At 42.6% G+C, this 19606-nt stretch overlaps 1 protein-coding gene across 2 annotated transcripts in view; it reads right to left on the bottom strand.

The window, feature by feature from the left end:
* Positions 1-17781, bottom strand: part of MIA3 (MIA family member 3, ER export factor) — a 36004-nt gene extending 18223 nt beyond the window's left edge. For both annotated transcript variants that reach the window (XM_019549513.1, XM_019549514.1), the window contains exons 1-6: positions 17617-17781; positions 15451-15584; positions 10026-10112; positions 5688-8655; positions 4012-4302; positions 296-423 (exon numbers count right to left, since the gene is read on the bottom strand). In XM_019549513.1, the coding sequence (XP_019405058.1) occupies positions 296-423; positions 4012-4302; positions 5688-8655; positions 10026-10112; positions 15451-15584; positions 17617-17758 (3750 nt within the window). In that variant the 5' untranslated portion in view covers positions 17759-17781. The remainder of the gene's footprint in view (positions 1-295; positions 424-4011; positions 4303-5687; positions 8656-10025; positions 10113-15450; positions 15585-17616) is intronic.
* Between the last annotated feature and the right edge of the window lie 1825 nt (positions 17782-19606).

Raw genomic sequence — 19606 nt, 5'->3', positions numbered from 1 at the left:
CATACATACACACACATATCTGTGTGTGTGTGTGTGTGTGGGTGTGTGTGTGTGTGTGTGTGTGTGTGTGCGTAAATAAAAGAAAGCTAAGTTTTTCACATTCCTGAAGCATAACTTTAAGAACCACGCCAAAAATCATAAGAGTTGCCAACGCTGAAATAATACCCCCCACCCCCATTTTTAACTGTCAAGTGTCCATGTGGTGGAGCTCCCTCGTAAGTCCACCACTGTGATTTCAATTCTCTTTTTGAGATGCCCTTTGATCCATGATTTCCTTGCTACCTGTGGCACTTACCATCTCCATGACAGGTCGCATGTTGTCTTTGGCCCCCACAATCGCATCGCTGAGGGTGGCAAGGAGGGAGGGTGCCACAGGCTGTGTCTCAGAAGGAGGGCGTTTCTCTTCTGCACCAGGGACCGTACCTTGAGTTAAAAGAAGGCATTTTCTATTTTCTACATGATTGAGATTCGTAATGTAATAATAAGGTAATTGGCTTGTGATAACATGAATATCCACATCCACCTTTTCCCTTAAGAAAGGGACAGGTACAGAACCCATTCAAACCTCTTGTATACTCCATGACTGTAATAGTTAATACAGTATCTTAAGGTCTGTGCTCCAAGTATATCTTAAGTAGTGCCTACCTGCCCTTTGCTATGTTAAACAGAAGACCCCACACCTGGACAAGGCAGGGCAAATGTTAGCTTTAATCATTCAGATGTAAATATGCCATTCATTCTTTTCTTTCTCTACCATATAACTCTAGAATATTTTTTACAGTAAGTAAAATTAAAAGGACTGCATGTTTCTCATGATCAATCCAGCTGTTTCAGAGGTTTTTAAGACCTGGGTAGACAAAGCCTTGGCTCAGATACTGTAGCTGGAGATGGTCTGGCTTTGAGCAGGGGGCTGGACTAGATCAGTGTTTCTCAACCCATGGGTTGCAACCCAAAAGTGGGTTGCAAGAGTATATGAAAGGGTCACAAACAAGCTTTAAAAATGGATTCTCCTTTAAAAGGAGAAAAACAGAAAACTGCAGCTTTTCCCTGGCAGACTAACAGAGTTCCAGCCTGCATGGGCTGCTTGGGGTCCCCCCATGTCCCACACACTGGGGGGCTGGGGCTTGGGGGTGGAGGGCAGCAGGTCAGGAGCAAGGGGCTCTGGGTTGGGATTGGCCATCGATGTTTACAATAAGTCCTGGTACAGAAAAGGTTGAGAACCACTGGACTAGATGTCCTCCTGAGGTCTCTTCCAACCCTCATGTTCTGAATCTATAACACTTGCTGTGCTCTTCCACATTCTCCCAGCTGAACCCCTTCCTAATTTTCTATGATTCAAATGTCATTTCCAGCACTGTTTGATGTAAACACGAATACACCTTAATCTTTACTCCAAGGGTCCAATTAGAACAGCATTTCCCATCCCATCGATCATGACTTAAAAGTGGGTTGCAAGAATATATTGAAAGGGTCATGAACAACCTTTAAAAATGGCTTCTCCTTTAAAGAAGAAAAATCATGGAAAACTGTGGCTTTTCCCTTGCAGGCTGACAGAGTTCCAGCCTACAACGGCTGCTTGGGGACCACCCCCATGTCCCACGTATACCCCTCCACCCCACACACAGGGGGACTGGGGGCAGCAGGTCAGGAATGAGGGGCACTGAGTCAGGACTGGCAGTTCACGTTTACAAATGGATCCTGGTACAAAAAACATTGAGAGCCATTGAACTAGAGTATTATGCCTTTCTAAAAGTAATGTTCATGGTGTTGTGAGACCAAGCGTTGAATCTCAGACCTAATCAAACTCCATTCTGCCTTTATCTAGGCCTTCAGTGCTGGAGGCTGCAAGTGAGAGAGGAACAGTGTAACAAAACACCCTGGTAAGACCTAGTTTTCTCTTCACCTGCAGTCTGCCACCGTGCGACACAGGCCTATTTGAGACATATTGGGAGGGGGGCAGACTTTAGGTCAACAGTGCAACAGTTACTGCCACCCCGCCCCCCCCATTAATAGAGGGGGCTACTGGATATGTGTCAACTGATCTCATGTGACAAATAAAAGACAAAGCAGGGATGAGAGTAAAGGTCATAAGTTAAAAGTAAGTGCACCAAGGGTCAATACCAAGCAGAGTACACCGGACAGTGCACGGTATGACATGAGAGACTGGGTAAGATGGACCTATGGTCTGACCCAGTAAGTGACAGTTCTTATGTTCTCAGTTTGCATTCTTGCTGGGCTGAAAGTATTCCTTTTATAAGGCCAGCACATAAGACTGCATCATAAGGATTTGAAGAAACAGAACTAATAATCTGCCTCAAAGATTCCTACATTACATTGTTCTTTATGCCCCTGTCTTCATTAGGGAAATGTTCTCTCTCCTACATCAAACTTTAGAAACTGTGTGTCAATAGCTTCCTGGCTAGGAAATCCATTTTAAACTTTTCATTGATGAGATTTATGTTGAGTTGGTTTTGGGCTGGTGCCTGTTCTATCAGTCACTCTGAAGTAGTAATAAAACAGCAAGTTCATGAGGACCATTATTGTTCATTGGACCTGACACAAAAAGACACAGTGAAGAATTTGAAGCAGGGTGTACAGAAGCCTGGACATGACTGCTGACTCCAATTAACTCCCAAATGCTAATATAGAAAGGAAGATAGTTCCATACTGATCCTCTTTTTTGACTTAGACTTTGCTCCGTCTTAGGCTGCTGACTCTGCCTCCCAATCAACAAATTTCTTGCATCAATTCATAGAATTTCAAATAATTATTGATGCATATGGTTTTAAACCACTATTACATCCCCTTTATGCTGGACATGTTTTCTTCATCACTGTTAAGTCAGAGCAAGAACAGTAGTAGATAAAGACAGCCAATAGTACCATTTTGGAATAAGTGCCATGGCAAGAGATACAGGTGAAAACTCCTACTCCAGCATTAACAGGAGTTTGTGCTAACAGCATGAGAAAGCAGTATTTGACTATCCCTATGATTATTGATCTGTTTTATAGTAAAATGCACATTTGTTACATGACACTCGGCTACTGCAATTCAGCTATAACATGGAGTCACCACTAGGGGATGAAAGGAGAGATCTATATGCATTCAGTCCTTAGCCTCTCTGCTGGGCTTACAAACAAGGGTGAATTGGAGAGATGGGTATTTTGTCTGATGATAACTAGACAAGTTATCACACAGTCCTGCTAGCCTGGGCTGAGCCCAGAAATGGAAAAGCTCCACATCCCCTCCCCCAGTGAAATTTACTTAGTTTAGGAGGCAGGCACTTTTTTATACCTTTGATTAGACCAACTGAATAGCTGGAAGAGTTGTTAGACAAACTTTCAGGCATCAAGCTTTCAGCACTATATGAGCAACTGTGAAAAGGGTTACCAACTTTCTAAGATATTTCCCTTTCTTTGTTAGCTTGTTTATATTTTATATTATTTTAGAACATGGTGACATGTTGGAGATGCTTTACAATGAGTAACTAGAAATGAAGGTGATCATCCTCTCTGTCATGTGTAATGAAGTGTGACAAAGGAGTAGATGGTCCAGTGGTTAGTGTGCATCACTGAAATTCAGAAGACTCTGGTTCAATTCCACCCCCGCTGCAGATTTTTTCTGTGTTGTCTTTGGCAAACAACTCCCTCTCTCTCCCCCCACCCCTCAATTCCCTAGCTGTCAAGCAAAGATATAAATATATTAAAGACTGTGAGATGCACTGATGCTATGATAACAAGGTCATGTAAATACCTAAGGTAGAGGAACTGATTTTGCCAGTCTATCAAGTTCATCAAATAACTGTGTGTGTTAGAACAATTACTAGAAAACTTTTGCTTTGCCATTTCTGGAGTGCACAAAATGCAGCCAGCCAAGGAAACTGATCTTCCAGTTACTTCACTTAGAGCTGGACTGTAGAGTTGTTAAAATATACACTTCTTTTTGGAGTACTGAAAAGATTAAGGCAGATTTGCTAGGCATAAAACATTAAAGCTAGTTCAGAAAAATTACCTGCAGAAAAATCTTCTGTGTCACTTTGCCCCAAAGAACTGGACTCAAGGGACGTATCTGTCAATTGCATTCCTTTCTCACTTTGATAGACTTCTTTTTTTTCCAAGATGCTGGCCTGTTTGACAATATTTATATCATGCTCAGGATTCTTTGGTTTAAGAGTTTCCTCCTCCCCTTCAGGGGACTGGAGTGGCCTCCTATCCTCAAGCTGTGGGAATGTCTGATCACTCTCTTCAGCCATATTTGGGCTTCCTGTCGGGTGTCTGTCATATTGAATTTCTTTTGCAGTATCTACAATAGACAGAAAAAAATATGAATGTAAGATTGGTTTGGCACTTATTTCTTTATGGCAGTTTTGTCTAGTGAAAGATAATGACATACTGTGATTGACAAAACTTTTTTACATAAAATGTGTCATGCCAGACTACTACTTTATTTTAGTCCCAGCATATTTTTAGTCAAATTCCAGTGACATCCAACTAAATATCTGTATGGAGATTGGAAATAATTCAAGATATCCTCACAGGCCAGATGAAAAAACTTATTTTTTGTATCGCAGTAACACGAATTAAACAGAAAATAAATGGCTAACCATTTGGTTCTGTACAGCAGGGCTGTCAAACTCACCAGGCCCTATGGACCAGACAGTAGCATGGGATGAGTCTGTGGGCTGGATCAGGCCTACAGAGCAGTCCTGCACATTGGATTCAGTGTGTGGGGCCATAAGGCATGAGTGCCACATACAGTGGGTGCCCTGGACTAGAGCTATGTGCCATGGGCAATGTGTGCGCCAAACTGGCTCTCCATTGCGCACAGTGTGCAAGGTAAATCTGGTGCACACCACATGAGGCCTCTGGGTATAAGTGAGACCCATAGGCAACATCATGGACCAGACAACAGGACTCCATAGGCCAGACCCAGCCTGCAGGCTGTGTCTTTGACATCCCTGCTGTACAGTAAGGTATACCCTAGCATTCTATATTGTCATCTACCACAACATTTGACTGTCTTTGCTACAGTAATTACGATAATCCACTGGAAACTTACTGATGCCTATGTGAAATCTCTGGCTCTTCTCCCTTGCCAAGCTTGGCTTGTTCTGCATTTCCTCTACTTGTTCACTCTGTATTGTGAGCGTAGAGAATATTCCAATAAGGACTTTAAGGACGGTTATATAGATCATTTAAGTGCACGGTCTTTTATACAAAACACTACAGATATCAGAAAATCAAGTACTAGTTTTGCATGGCTACTGTGGAACCATTAGAGTTTCAGTGGATACTACAGGCTGCTAAATATTCACTGAAGGTTTGTGAATTGCCACAGAGACAGTTGTGATTGCCAATGAGCTCCAGCTGAATGAAAAAGTAAAAGCGGTAAATAGCTGAGAGGCTCATCCTTTTTTTCAGCAACCTTCTGCTAATTAAGCAGATTGCAAACTACCTGGCAACAAAGTATCAGGGTACTATTGGATTAGAAATAGTGAAGTCCCTAGTGGACTTCATGGAGTTTCTTTCTACCCTCTCCTCTCATCTTATAAAAACTCTGCTTGCGGTAGAATTTTAATTGGTGTATTTGTTAGCATCTATTGTGTTCATTGTTTCTCTCTTTATATGCTGACAAAAGAAAACAGTGTCTCCTGAAGCAACTGTCATCCAGACTTTTAAAAATCCTACCTGCAACATGCAGCCTAGAATCCATTCCGGGATCTGCAGTGGATGCAAGGGGAGCACTGTCAAAAACAGCTGAATATTTGTGCCTTAAGGAATATATTAATTCCTGAATATCATCCATCACTGCAGTTTCTTCATCATACAGATCCATTTCTTTCACCACCTCCTCTTTGTTTTCTGTCACCCTTGAATCCAAAACATTTTCCACAACATCCATAATGCTAGACTCAGAAGACTCAAGGATCTGGTCCAAAGTCTTTTCAATAGTCTCATGATTATTATTACCCTTCTGAGCAAGCTCCAGCTCCAATTTCATGTCATGAAACATTGCTTCTATCCTGACAATGTGCTGGGGCCCAAGATACTTTTTTAGACGTGCCACACGCTTTTCATCAAAGAAGTCTTTCATTATCATAAGCTGCTTCACAGAGTCTCTATGTTCTGGCTTCATAACTTCATTTGTGGTTCCTGAGATATCAGCAGACCCATGAAGGTGTGAAGACTGTTGGTGATCATTTATTTCCTGATCAGTTAAGTTCTCCACATCTTTCATGTTCTTCCATAAGTGGTCCTGTTGGAGAGGATTTTCTCTTTGATTAAAGACATCTTTAGAGTCCACCATTTCAGGAGAACTGGCATCATTTGAAAAAGTTATTCCATCTTCATTTTCCACTTCAAATGATTCTAATGTTACTTTATCATCTTTGTCATCTTCCATGTTATTCAGTTGAGAAGCTTTTTTGATTTGCATGTCAGTCTCTTCATTCTTAATCTTGGTCACATCCTGCATGCTGCTCTTTTTTCCAGCCTGCTCAGATGTTATGTTTACTTCCTCTCCTATTTCATCATTTTCATAAACAGGATTAGCAGTTCCTGAAATAGCTTCAGTTGGAATTTCCAACTCTGGGTTTGTTCTTTTCATGTTTAATTTACTACCATGTCCACTTGCAAATCTCTCTTTTGACAGTTTTGCACTTGCAGCATTTTCATCTTCTAACAGCTCGTCCTCCATTTGTTTTGGGTCATAGTCTTCTTCAACTTCCAGCTCTTCAGACTCAAGTTCTGGTTTTAACGTTTTTTCTCTGGTTAGGTCCGTACCAAGAGCTTTGTCCAAGTTTTGATCCTCATTGTCAGCAGTGTCTTGTTGATCAGAACTATCTGCGTTCACCTCCTGTTCAGTGTTCATGGATAGATCTTCAGCAGGACTTTCACCAGGGGGTTTGTCTGGTAGTGTCTGGTCAGCATTTTGAGAAAGCTCTTGTTCTACACCTTCTTCTGTATGCCTGGTCTCATTTTCCTGTTGCCTAGCTTGCTTAACAGCTGCTTCTCTCTCATGCCAATTACTCAGGTCTTTCTTCTCTGTGGGAATTTTTTTTACCTTTTCCCTTGGAATTGCAACTTCTTCCTCTCTGAAAACATGTGTTTCTGTCTCAGGCACCCTCACTTGTTCTAAATCCTTTTCATCTTTCTGAACTACTTGTGCCTGTGTAGGAGAAGTTTCCTGTTCTTTGCCTTCCAAGAGATCAGTATTCTCCAGGTCACTTTGGGATACATTTTGTAGCTCTTCCAGGGGTTTGTGTAGAACATTTACAGACTGTTTGCCCACAGCTGCTTTTCTCTCCTTCATATTTTTCCATAATGTTTTGTGCTTTGTTTCATTTTCCAGGCTGTCCTCCAAAATCTCCCTGGGCTTCTCTGTCTCTTTCATTATTTTATGAAGAGTCATTTCTTCAGAATCCTCTTTGCTTTCACTGAGGGGTGGCTTTAGAACATTTTGATTTTTTTCAGTGGGTTGTTTAGACTCCAGGTCAACTTCCTGGTCAGGACCATTCTCAAATGTGTTCTGCAGTTCTTCAGATCCACCATCAAGGGAAAATTCCTCATACTGTTTACTTTTGTTTGTCTTTTCCTTTAAGTCTAGGTCATCTACAGGGTGCCCTTCCTTTTCTATAAGACCTTCTTCAGTTAGGTCCCTGAGCTTGGATTTTACTGCTTGTTTTTTCTCCTTACTAATATGAATCACCTCATCCTCTTCTTCCTTTTCTTCTGCTGTATCAGACTTGTTGACCTCGGTATTATCATTTCTTTTTTCATTCCCAGTGACAATTGAAAAGATGGTGTCCTCAACAGACGTTAATAAATCTGAATCATCTTTTTTTCCATAATCTCTTTGGTTAATTAATTCTGTGGCATCCTCAGGGGCTTCATCAGGTTCAACTTCTTCTGAATTAAGGTCAGCATTTTTATCCACTAAATGTATTTCTGCTTCTGAATCCAGTGGAGAATCAGTTTCTTCCTCTTCTACAAACGACAGCAAGGGGATTTCTTCAGAATGATCCTTATGGTCTTCCAGGTTTTCTGTATCTTGAGTGTCTTCATTAAAATCATCTTCCAGTGATGTAACAAGACTGGTCATCTCATCATCAGACACAAGAGCATCTGCAGTTGAGCCAAATTTGGTTTTCAAATTCATAGATAGCTCTCTGTTTAAAAGTGTATAAGCATCAATTTCTTCACTCTCCTTTTCTGATTGTTTGGCTTCTTCCTGAGGAATACTCGAGTTTTTGGTATTTTCACTTTCAAGCCCTTCTGATTGTTCTTGTAATATTCCTTTCAAGTGCTCATGTGCCATTTGGTCTCCCTGAGAATTTTCTTCATTACTGTTTACAATGAGGGTATCTCTCTGGGATTCAAGGTCTCTCTCCACATTCTCAGTCATTTTAGAAAGTGAGCTGTCTTCTTCTTCTCTTTCCTTCCTTTCTTCTGTACTTAATTCAAAAACATCAGTCTCAGTATCAACCTCTTCTGTCTCCTCCTCCCTTGTGATTTGTTCAAAAACTTCTTTCCCTGCAGCATTCAAATCTGATTCCCCTCCATTTGCCACAATTTCCTCTGATAATTTTAAAAGCTCAGCCACATTATAATTATCAAAATCATCTTTTCCTCCATCAAAACAAACAAAATCTGTTTCCTGGAAGAGAAAAAAACAAATCTCATTCAATGACAGCAAAACTGTTACTTAATCATCGTTACTTCCTCTCCAGTAATGATAAAGAAAATAGTTTGAATTTTCTACACCAAACCCTAGCACCTTGCCAGCCAGCCAGCCAGACAAGGATGCCTATGGGCCATGGTCCTGCACACTAGATCTGGTATGAAGGGTGGTACAGAGCCCAATCCCAACACACCGGGCCAGGTGGAAGCAGCACAGGGTCCTGGGGCTTCAATTCCTGTACACAAGACTGCGTTAAGGCAGTGCAGATTTTTGTAGCCCTGATCCCAGCATGCAGGGTTGGGCAGAGACAGTACAGTCTGGAGCTGAGTGTGTGGGCCCAATCCTGAGGTACAGGATGCAATATGGCCTGTACACCAGTCCCATACCACTCATACGGCTTGTAGGGTCAAAAGATTGAGCAACACTGTTCTATACCATTGCATTTATAGCTACGTTTCTGTTCATTTGGGACTAAATTTTGAAACCCTCTCACTGAAATCATTTGGGGTTTTGCCTGGCCAAGGACCAACTGAAACCTAAGTAAGGAACATGTAGTTTAACCCACTGTTTGAAAGTCCCAAGTAGTGAGGAACAGTTAGAGAGCTGATGGCAGGAGTTGATTTGCATTATTTATCACTTGTTTTGAAATGGAAATTACTGCAATGTTGAACCACAGAAGTGGCAATGGTGAATTCTTTATTCATTTTTAGAGATGGTAATTACTTCAGGGACTTTCTCAGTGTCCTTTCTCAGTGTTGAGGAAGTGCCTAGCACGTAGCAGGCATTACCGTAATTATATAGTAATCCGAACTATTTTAATTATTTCACACAGTTTGTTCCACCATAACACAAATGGACCAAAATACAGTCTAGTCCTACAAATTACACACACAATTATTCCTTATGTACGTAGTCAAGCAACTACAATGGCACTGCCTAAGCAGATAAGTCTTGTAGGGTCATTTGTAGGGCTAACAAAATGGGTTGCATGTTTCTTAAATCAGTCACTGAATTCCAAAAGTTCTGGGAAACAGCAGAGTGCATAATGAAATGGCCCACACACAACCACGCTGGTCATGTTTCTTCTGTGCTGCAAAGAACACTGTCTGAAGTTATTTAGTAAGTTTTTGTCAGAATTTGAAAAAAAATGCTGTATTTGGGGGGGGAGGGGGAATCTAACAATCAAATTATCCATATATGTAATATTAGTTCACTGGCTGAAAAGTAATTATGGTTGTTCCTCTACACTTATTGAGGTCCCAATTCTCTCTTTCAATGAGTCCACTGAATGTTTAGGACTGAGTATAAGCAACCCTAAAATAACAACAACAACAACAACAACTTACATCTGTTGGTAATTCAAGCTCATCATCGGTATAATTATGTTTTATTTCAAGTAAATCCTTTGGAAAATATCCAAAATCACTGCCAACCTGCAAAGGGAAAAAACATACCCATCAATGTAAAAAAAGTTTCTGAAGTCACACAAGGAAAAAAGTTGTTTCTATAGATTTAATTTGTCCTTAAATTATAACTGGTAGTTAAAAATACATCACACATGTCTAGACCTAAAGCTTAAGTTATCACAACAAACTGGAGGGAAATAATTTTATTACTTTGAACTTCAGACATTAGTTAAGTCTTAGAAGACCACTGTGAAGTAGGGAAGAAGTATTATCCCCATTTAAAAAACAGGCTTACTTAAGAATGAGGCCTCATAACAAATGAGGAGGACCACTGAGAATTACATGGGGAACCTTGGTTCATGCTTGCTCTAATCTTTAACTCATAGTTTTAACTACACCACACACTCTCCTAAAACGTTTACATAGTAAAGCCTACCTCCTTGAAAAAATATAATATTCTAAAATTATAACTCTTACCTCATACTTTGAGAATTATTTAAAACCAGGTTTTAGGAGAATACAAAACTGCACCTGAACTAATTAATGTTTCTGAACTGTAGCCACTTAACACTGTAATTATAGACCTAAATATTAGGGTGTAAAATATGCACTCCTTTGCAAACATTCTTGTTCTTCAGTGATGACTGTTTCTACATAAGCAACAGCTGCAGATGGTCATTTAAAAGTAAGGGGAGGAGCAGATCAAAAGCAAACATTGGGAGACAATAATCTCTCTTATCAATTGCTAGTTAAAGATCCACACAATAATACTTTCACTTGGCAGCTCTGACTGAACTGCTGTTCAGAAGCCAATATTAATATCATAGTATTGCTACAAAGATTAGATATCCAAAGCATTTAGAAACTGGTGGACTCAACCCTTAAAGGTCCAGAGTCCCTAGAGATCACCAACGTATGTTAGAAAATGAGCACGCTTTCTTCTCTATTTCAATGTTTTTATAGTGAGATCAAGAAGGTAACTGTCAGGTTTCTTAAGAGTTTTTTCTTCTGAAGACCATTACATTATGGAACACATTAAAAAAAAAACACTGTTTCCTCCAACAAAGACAAACAACCACCTCCCTCTTCTAGCAAAGTAATCAGATGAGCTAGATTCTGATCTCAGTTACACTGGTATAACTCGAAAGTGAGTTTACTCCACTGTAGATCTCTAGATTTATAGCAGCATAAATGACAACAGAATCTGATCCAGGTATGGAATTTGCATGTGTGGAAGAAACAACAGAAAGAGAAATAATTTCCTGGATTTCCTGGATTAATCCTAAATGAAACAGTATTGGAAACAAGCTTCATCAAAAGGCATGTTTATATAATATGTATCATTTTTTTTAATATACTATAGGAAAAAAGTAATCACTACCATATTATAGAAGTCCCATAGGTTACAGTTTAGACAGAGGTTAAGCCAAATTATTGGAAGCATCCCATCACCATAGGCCAGTTCTAAAGAGTTTTTTTCCCCCTTTTTTCACCATAGTATTATTCCAAGTCCATCCTCTCCACCAACTACTTTTCCTTTCCAACTCAAAAGATAAAGCTTCAAAGTATCCTTCTTATGCCCTATTGTATTTACTCAAATCTAAGACAAGCCTCCCCCTCATTTAACATGGGGTAAAAAAGCCCAACAATCTTGTTTTGGATTTGAGTAAAAGCTGTTGGGGTTGGAGAGAGGGGCTGTAGCTGCTGCAGCTCTGACTCCAGGCCCAACTCGGAGCAAGCAGCAGGGGAGTCAAGTTAAGTCTACTCGCTTACTACCTGCCCCCATGCCACTGTTTTCCCTACTACAAGAGTGAAGGACAAATTTAACATGATCCTCCAATAATTAGATTCTATACATGGAAAATTATAACAAAACTATAAAGTTTCTATGTATAGACTCTAATTGTTGTGGGGGTGGGGTGGGGAGGAGGAGAGCATCTTAACTTGAGAGTTGTCTTGGTTTCAGGCAAATACAGTAATCTTAATGATGGTCAAAATTAGGCATCAAAATTTTAGCCTCCTTTATTGTCTCAGTCACAAACCATACAAAAATTTGCCAACATGACCCATTTGCAACCTGTCAGTCTGTGACCAAAAAAAAAATCTTATTCAGACAATGCCAAGCATGCAAAGGACATGCTCTTAATTCTGTTCAGGAACAACCGAAGCACAAAAAACAAAGGAGAATGGCAGAAAGGGAGAAAGGAAAAATACATCCTGCAGACCCTTTTGGGGATGGCATCACTTAATTGGCAGCTGAACTGATCTGCAGATGAGACATGAGTTTAAACACACTGTCTATTATGTATCTAGAGAAGAGAAGTAGCCAGGATGATAAAAGTCTGTAGGTATTTTTGAGGTGGTTATCCTAGTAGTCTCTACCTATGATAGCAACATCTACTCAAAGATTCATAAAACGCTACCGGCCATTTAATAATCCCAAAAAGCCACTACCTCACATTACATGCTAAACACCACAATGAAGACAGCAAGGATATATAGATATAGATATAAATCTATCTATATCTATCTATAGAAGGAGAATGAGCAGCAGGTTTCCCTTATTGTTTGATTAAAGGAAAAAAAATCATGCATATCATCAGAAATCAGAAATAATTATGGGGGGGAAGGGTGGGCAAGGACTGCAAGAGTGCAAAAAAGGGTTAATTTGCTCTTCCCTTGTATGCAGGGTATGGACAACTGAAACCATTCAGATAATTTAGAAACAATGTTAAAGTCAGTTCCTAAACTCTGTGGATCTTTCAGAAACATTGTCTCTCTCAATGTTAAAGCACCCCAACCCTCAACAATCATTTAAGAGAAAGGTGAAGTAGGGTCTTTTTCGGACTGGAAATAGGGAACGTCTCTGGTGTAAAACTAACTAGTATTCAATCCTTTACCATGAGGTAATTTGTACGTCTGTGGGGTAGAAAAAGGAAATCTCGTTAAAAAGTTTGGTAAAAAGTGATAGTCATTTGTAGCTGCTCAGAAGTAGGCCCATTATAAACATACATCAGTGGTTGATTTTGGCAGGACTACTATTTGACAGGAATACTTGAGGAGGAAGTTATGTATGTGTGTACTTTGGAAATGGTTAGAAAGCAAAAGTCTAACATAGGCATCACCTCTTTGTGCCTTGCAGAAACAGATTCCTTGAATTCCTATAGGATCAATGAAGAATTAAGTCTTCAGCCCTCTTCTAAAAATATCCTCACCACTTCAGCATCTCGCTTGGTGGGATTAGTGGGGTTTGTATTAGCTTTGCTGGGATCTAAACATAATCTATCATTGGATTCATCTGTCGTACATGTAACTATCTGGAACCTGTAAACTCTCTGTATGCAGAATTCCCAACAACTTTACTGGGAACTGTGCATATAGAGGCATACATGAGTGGGGTCAAGATTTGCAAGACAAAAGTTCTTTTCTTGCGCGCGCGCACGCACACACACACACACACACACACACACACACACACACAGTCACAAGAGTCCACAAAACTAGTAATTTTATGGTAGGAAGTTGTAGTGATACATTTCAGACTATGAAATGCAGGCTGCAATTTGATAAGCCTTACTTCTTCAATGATAGACAAATACAGTCTCCCTGCAATCAATTCTTGGTTTTAAAGGTCCCACTAGGCCCCATTTAACACAAATAAGATTTGTCTCAATTTTTTTTAAAAAAAGGAGCTTTAGAAAGCACACAAAAAGGAAAATCCTATAATATTTATGTACAGTAATTAACAGTTATTTTAAGAAGTATTTAAGCATTCCTCGGACTTGTCTGCCACCAGTTCTTGAAGCATTATTTTATCAGAGCAAGAGAAGGTGAGCATAGAACTAACTGGATACCAACAGCACAAAATCAAAACATATTAATATGTTTTTTCTATCCAAATAAATACATAAAAAACATTCAGTAAGAAGAAAGTTACATTTTTTAAATTCAGGCATAATTTCTAATGCAAACAGACTTTTGTTTTGAGTCTGTCCCCTCCTCCCCCGACCCCCAACATACATTTTCTTAAACATAGCAGCCTTGCTTTAAATTGCCACATTAATGTCGCTTAAATGAAAATGGTCAAATTACATGTTTAATTCAAGCTATTTCTTTTCTGCTTAAAAACTGTGGGTCTGATTCTGCAGCTCTTGCTAGCAGAGATTGTAGATCTCAACCTGTTAGTTATTATTTTGCTTTCATGAAAAGCTGGCAGCCTTGGAAACCAGTGCCATCTAATTATCCAGGTTATTTATGGTACAGTACATGTCAGAAGGGAATTGCCAGCATGATACAATTATAAATTCTTCTTCTTTCACCACATGCTACAATTTTTGACTTTCTTCTATGCTATTTTAATTGGATTCAGCTAATGCTGTAAGACTGCCTATCCCTACCCTATGTGCACACTTTAGAAAAAGACAGTCACACAATACCCTGGTGTGGCTTTGCGAAAGGCCAGTCCAGATCACAGAGGTACAGAGACTTGTTGGAAAAGCAACATCAGTCTTTGGGGGGGTCAAATAGGGAAAGGGACATTAAGAAGAATATTTCATACATAACAGAGGATAAACAAGGATGTAAAAGGCCTAACCCTGCGAGATGCTGGATGTCCTTAACTGTAAACAATTTCAGTGAAAGCTGAGGTCTCCTCTCACCTTGCAAGAGGAGACGTCATGTTTTAACAAGCCTTCTCTCTTCCTTTTATACGTCTCAAATCTGCTGCCCTGTTGCAAGTAAAACTTCTTCCTGCTAAAGCCAATGGGACTTGTCCATGTAATAATTGGTTCACTACAGAGACCTTCTCTTTCTTCTGAGATGGCCTTTTACATTATACTGTCTTTTTTAAAGGACATGGTTTAATTCTGCAAGCATGACTACAGCAAATGGTCCCACTGAAGATCCTCCATCACTCAATTAATCAAGACTGCTCCAACATGTTGTAATTATGGTGCATCCAAGCAGCCTTACAGCACATCTACAGGCACCCTTAGTTTCTAACTAATCAGTTTGGGGTTCACATATATTACCGCAATGGTGCAATTTTTGTCACTCAGACATTACACAGGAACTTAAAAACAACAGTGGAAAATGTATCTTTCTTTAATAAGAAAAGCTCTTTTTTTTCCTGAATGAATTTTGGACATTATTTATAGTACAAATCTAACCCAGCAGTATCCTTTAAGTATAAATATGATTTTTAAAACTAGCCTCAACTGAAAGCTGCTTCCATTATCTTTCTATGGAGGAAAACTAAAAGATTTTTTATGTTTTAAAGAAGAGGCAACAGAAAAAGATATTACTAAAGGAGACAGTGCGAAAAAGTCAATAAACCGAGATAAAATACATACTGTGAAGTACTTACACTTCCGGCCCAAAGTTCAATTGATTTTCTTATTAATTTGTAGTATACGTATACTGCTTCTCCTTTTTTAAAATTTACGAAGCGACAGTCTGGACCTTTAAAATCTTGTGTAGCTTTCCCTCGACACATTAACACTGTACAAAGGAAGGTGGGGGGGAGGAACAGAATATTACATTTTTTATAAAGCACAGTCTTAATAGCACCATGATTCATCAGTAGAAAAAAAGTGACCACCCTGCATGCAGAATTTGCCTAGTTCAAGAATCTGAACAAGAAGTGAAACTCCATCTAAAGCTGTCTAGTATATTAAGATAACTTAATGTCAGAGTTATATTTACAACCCTGGTAAAGCACTTTGAAAACTAGGTTTGGAAAACATCATGCAAGAGTGAGGTAGCAACAACAACAGTAATAACTTTCAATTAGATGGACCAAAACATGATGCCATCTGTTTCATAATGAATCAGCCTTCTTGTTGTTTAGTGCAAAAATGATACCCATGAAGCTATTTGCAGCAAGAGGCTTTTAGCAGAAGGCAAGATGCTGAGGGAAGCTAAACATTTGAAGTACTCCTTTACAGAAACCTTAAATTAATTAAGGGCTGTGTTTGAGAAAACCTCTGTAGCAAGGTAGATTTTAATGAACTTGTTCCAAAGTCTTCACTGCAGTTAATGAAGGGCATTTTTGCAATATAGTTACATATAGCAATGTGGATATTTTTTCTTCCATCAGATAGAAATGGGTCAGAGGCACTTGCACTTTTCCCTCCCGACAATTTTCCAAATACAATTTTCTAGAGTACTTGAGAATGCTGCCTCACTCTTGCAAACCCCAGGGCAAAGATGATGGCAGATTCTTGCTGGTGGAATGTCACTGTGACAAAAGGACTGGGTCCTTATTTGGGGGCTGTGAGCTCTGGAGCATAATATTCCATGCCATGCCAAAGAAATCCAGTAAGTCAAAGAATCATAGAAAATGAAGGTTGGAAGGGACCTCAGCAGGTCATTTAGTCCAACTCCATGCTTAGAGGGGGACCAGCCCCAGCTATCTCATCCCAGCCAAGACTATGGGTCTTAAAAACCTCTAAGAATGGAGATGCTAAAACTTTCTGGGTAACCTGTTCCAATGCTTTCCTACCCTCCCTGTGAGAAAGGTTAGATCTGAGGAAAAACTCAACTTCTCTTGCTGAACATTGCTCCTTATGTTACCTGCCACCACTGGGAACCATTCAGTTCCCCCCGGTCCCCTCAGTGAGACAAGCCCATCTGTGACTTTCAAGGGATTGTGAATGGATAAGCCTCCCTTACCCAGGTGGGCCACTGACAAAGTAACAATTCATTTCATGGGATAAAAATAAAGCACAACTGGGGGTGCGAGTGAGAGCCAAAGGTTCAGACCCAGTGCTCCAAGGGGCTCCCAGCAGAGCACAATGGACTGGCCCTCTGCAGAGCCAGCCTGGAGGGAAACAGTCCTATTTGATGTGCCATAAAGTCATGGGCTTAGGCCCATCATGAAATACTGAAAGCCTCCTTTAAGAAGGGAAGACCCTAGGGACACATCCACTGATTTCTTGGGACAAATCAAAGAAAACAGAAAGGGGCGCAAGGTCACGGGTAAATAACAAGGGATCTGCAAGGGCCAACTGCCCCTCAGCTGAGCGCAGGGGGCCTGCGAAACTCTACCCCGAGATGAGAGGAGTGACAGGAAGCCAGCAATGGGATGAGAGGACTGACAGGAAGCCTTCCCCGCTGCCAGAGCCTCCTTCCTTGGCTGGAGGATGGCCAGAGGTAGGAGGAGGTTGACCAGGAGGGCATAACAAAAAGGTGGGAGGAGAAGTGCAGCCAAGACCCCAGCAGGAGGCTGTTGCGGGAGCAGAAGGCAGGCGGGGCGCCCCTGGGGACCAGGGCTGGGAGGAGCCGGCAGCTGGTTCGCACGGAGACTGGAAAGGCCGGCCTAGGCCTGTGGTCCCGAGGGACCCTGCTCCGCCAGGGACAGGCGGAGAGGCGAGAGCCTCGCGGCGGCCGCCCAGCCCGTGGGGGGGATGGCAGCAGGGCAGGGAGGGACGGGGCAGCCCCCGGGACAGCCCAGCCAGCAACAAGTTTGCAGTAGGTCCCACGCACGCACCCACCCACCCTCGGCCCGGGCTGGACGGGCCCCGCCGCTTACTGCTGCACTCGGGGTCGGCGCAACGCTTGAGCTCGGCGAAGCGGCGGTCCGGCGCAGGGCCGGAGCCGGCGCCGCAGGGCAACGGCAGCAGAAGCAGGAGCAGCAGCGGGAGCGGGGCCCCGGGCAGCGGCGCTGCAGCCATGTTGGCGGCCGGCGGGAGGGGGCCGACACGTCAGCACAGCCGGACCGGGGCCGGGAGGAGGGAGGTGCCGGCGGGAGCCGCCCCCGGGATGTGCGGGGCCGCCCTGCAACCCGCCCCCGCGCGTCGCCGCCCGGCAGCGGCCCCAGCCCTGCTGCTGTCGCGGCGGGGACAGCGCCGCTCCCGCCCCGCGGCAGAGCCGACGGAGACCCCGGGACAGCGCCGGCCCGCGGGGAGTGTGCGTGTGTCTGAACTACGTGCGCTTGTGGATGCGTGCTGTGAAGTGTGTGAGAGAGCCTGTATGTCTGAAGTATGCTTGTGTATGTGTGAGAGAGAGCCTGTGTGAGCATGTCTGTCTGTGAAATGTGTGTCCGAGGTGTGCTTGTGTATGTGTCAGTGAAGTGTGTGGGGGGAGTCTGTGTGTGTGTGTGTCTGAAGTGGGTGAGAGCCCCTGCGTCTGCTTGAAGTCTCTGTGTGCGTGTCTGTGAAGTGTGTGTGTGGGAGCCTATGTCTGTAAAGTGTGTGGGAGCCGCTGTGTGTGCATGTGTGTCAGAAGTGTGTGCATGGCAGTGAAGGTGTGTGGGAGCCTCTGTGTGTCTGTGAAGTGTGTGAGAGCCTCTGTGTGTGTGTGTGTGTGTGTGTGTGTGGGAGCCTGTGTGTGTCTGTGAAGTGTGTATCGGAGCCTGTGTGCATGTGTGTTGACTCTGAGAGCTGCCTCATGAATCTCAGCCAGCGATCAACACCCTCCTGGCCCCGATCCTTTCATGTTTCCAGGCAGAGCTTCCCCAGGCAGCATCGCTGGCCCCTTGGATGTATTCCAGGCGGGCAGGCGCTGTCCTGCCTTGCAGCACTTGCTTTGAACCTGTGCCCTCATGCCTGCCTGTTTTCTCTCTTTGTCCCTTGAACTCAGTTGACAGTCCTCATTGGCCTCCTGGCTAAAAGAGGCTTATCCTTTTTTCTTGATGGGCCCAAACCCATGATCCGTTAAGCATATCAGAAGGCCTGAATCCCAGCCAGCCCCACAAAAAGTGAAGTCAGCAGGGCGGAGAACTTGGACTCTGGGGCTCCAGTGTTGCTGCTCAGCTCTGGCAGGGCCGTAAGTTATGTTCTAGGGAGGTGGGGGAAGAAATGCAACCAGCTGCATGTCGTTGGACCCTCCATCAGGATCCTGCTTTCCTCTGCCAGGAAGGGGACTGCAGCACCCTGGGAATTCTCTTCACACCCCTTCCCAGGCATCTACTGCAGGCTCTTCCCTCTCCTGTGAATCCTGCAGCCTGTTTTAGGCTCCCTCAACCCTCTCCTGTGGGTCCTGTAGCCGTATGCCCCACTTCCTGGTGCTAGGGAGAACCACAAAGGGAATGTATTATGTCACTGCAACCACACTGACCTCTCCAGCAACCCGAGAGAGAGCCTGCAGCTGCTCTTCAGAGTTTTCACTTTCTTTCCCTGCTTCACCTATCCCATTCTAGCCTCTCGTGCCTTCTAGGAGGTTGCTGCCTGCAGCCAAGTGCACCTTTCTTTCCCATTTTGAAAAACCCTAGTCTGAAGCTTTCCTAAAGAAAAGCACTTGGAAAAAATAGGTTTAGGTCATGGTAAAAGTAACTTTAGCAGACCGGGGAGGTGATCTTCCCCCTCTGTGCAGCACTGGTCAGGCTGCAGCTGGAGTACTGCATCCAGTTCTGGGCGCTGCACTTCAGGAGGGATGTGGACAACATGGAGAGGGTCCAGAGGAGGGCCACCTGCATGATCGGGGGTAGCAGGGCAGGCCCTATGAGGGCAGGCTACGGGACCTGAACCTGTTTAGCCTCCACAAGAGAAGGCTGAGGAGGGATCTCATGGCCTGTTACAAAC

The sequence above is a fragment of the Crocodylus porosus genome, unplaced genomic scaffold (genome assembly GCF_001723895.1).
Source record: "Crocodylus porosus isolate Cpor-Errol unplaced genomic scaffold, CroPor_comp1, whole genome shotgun sequence".
Lineage (NCBI taxonomy): Eukaryota > Metazoa > Chordata > Crocodylia > Crocodylidae > Crocodylus > Crocodylus porosus.
This window is presented reverse-complemented; position numbering and strand designations above follow the sequence as displayed.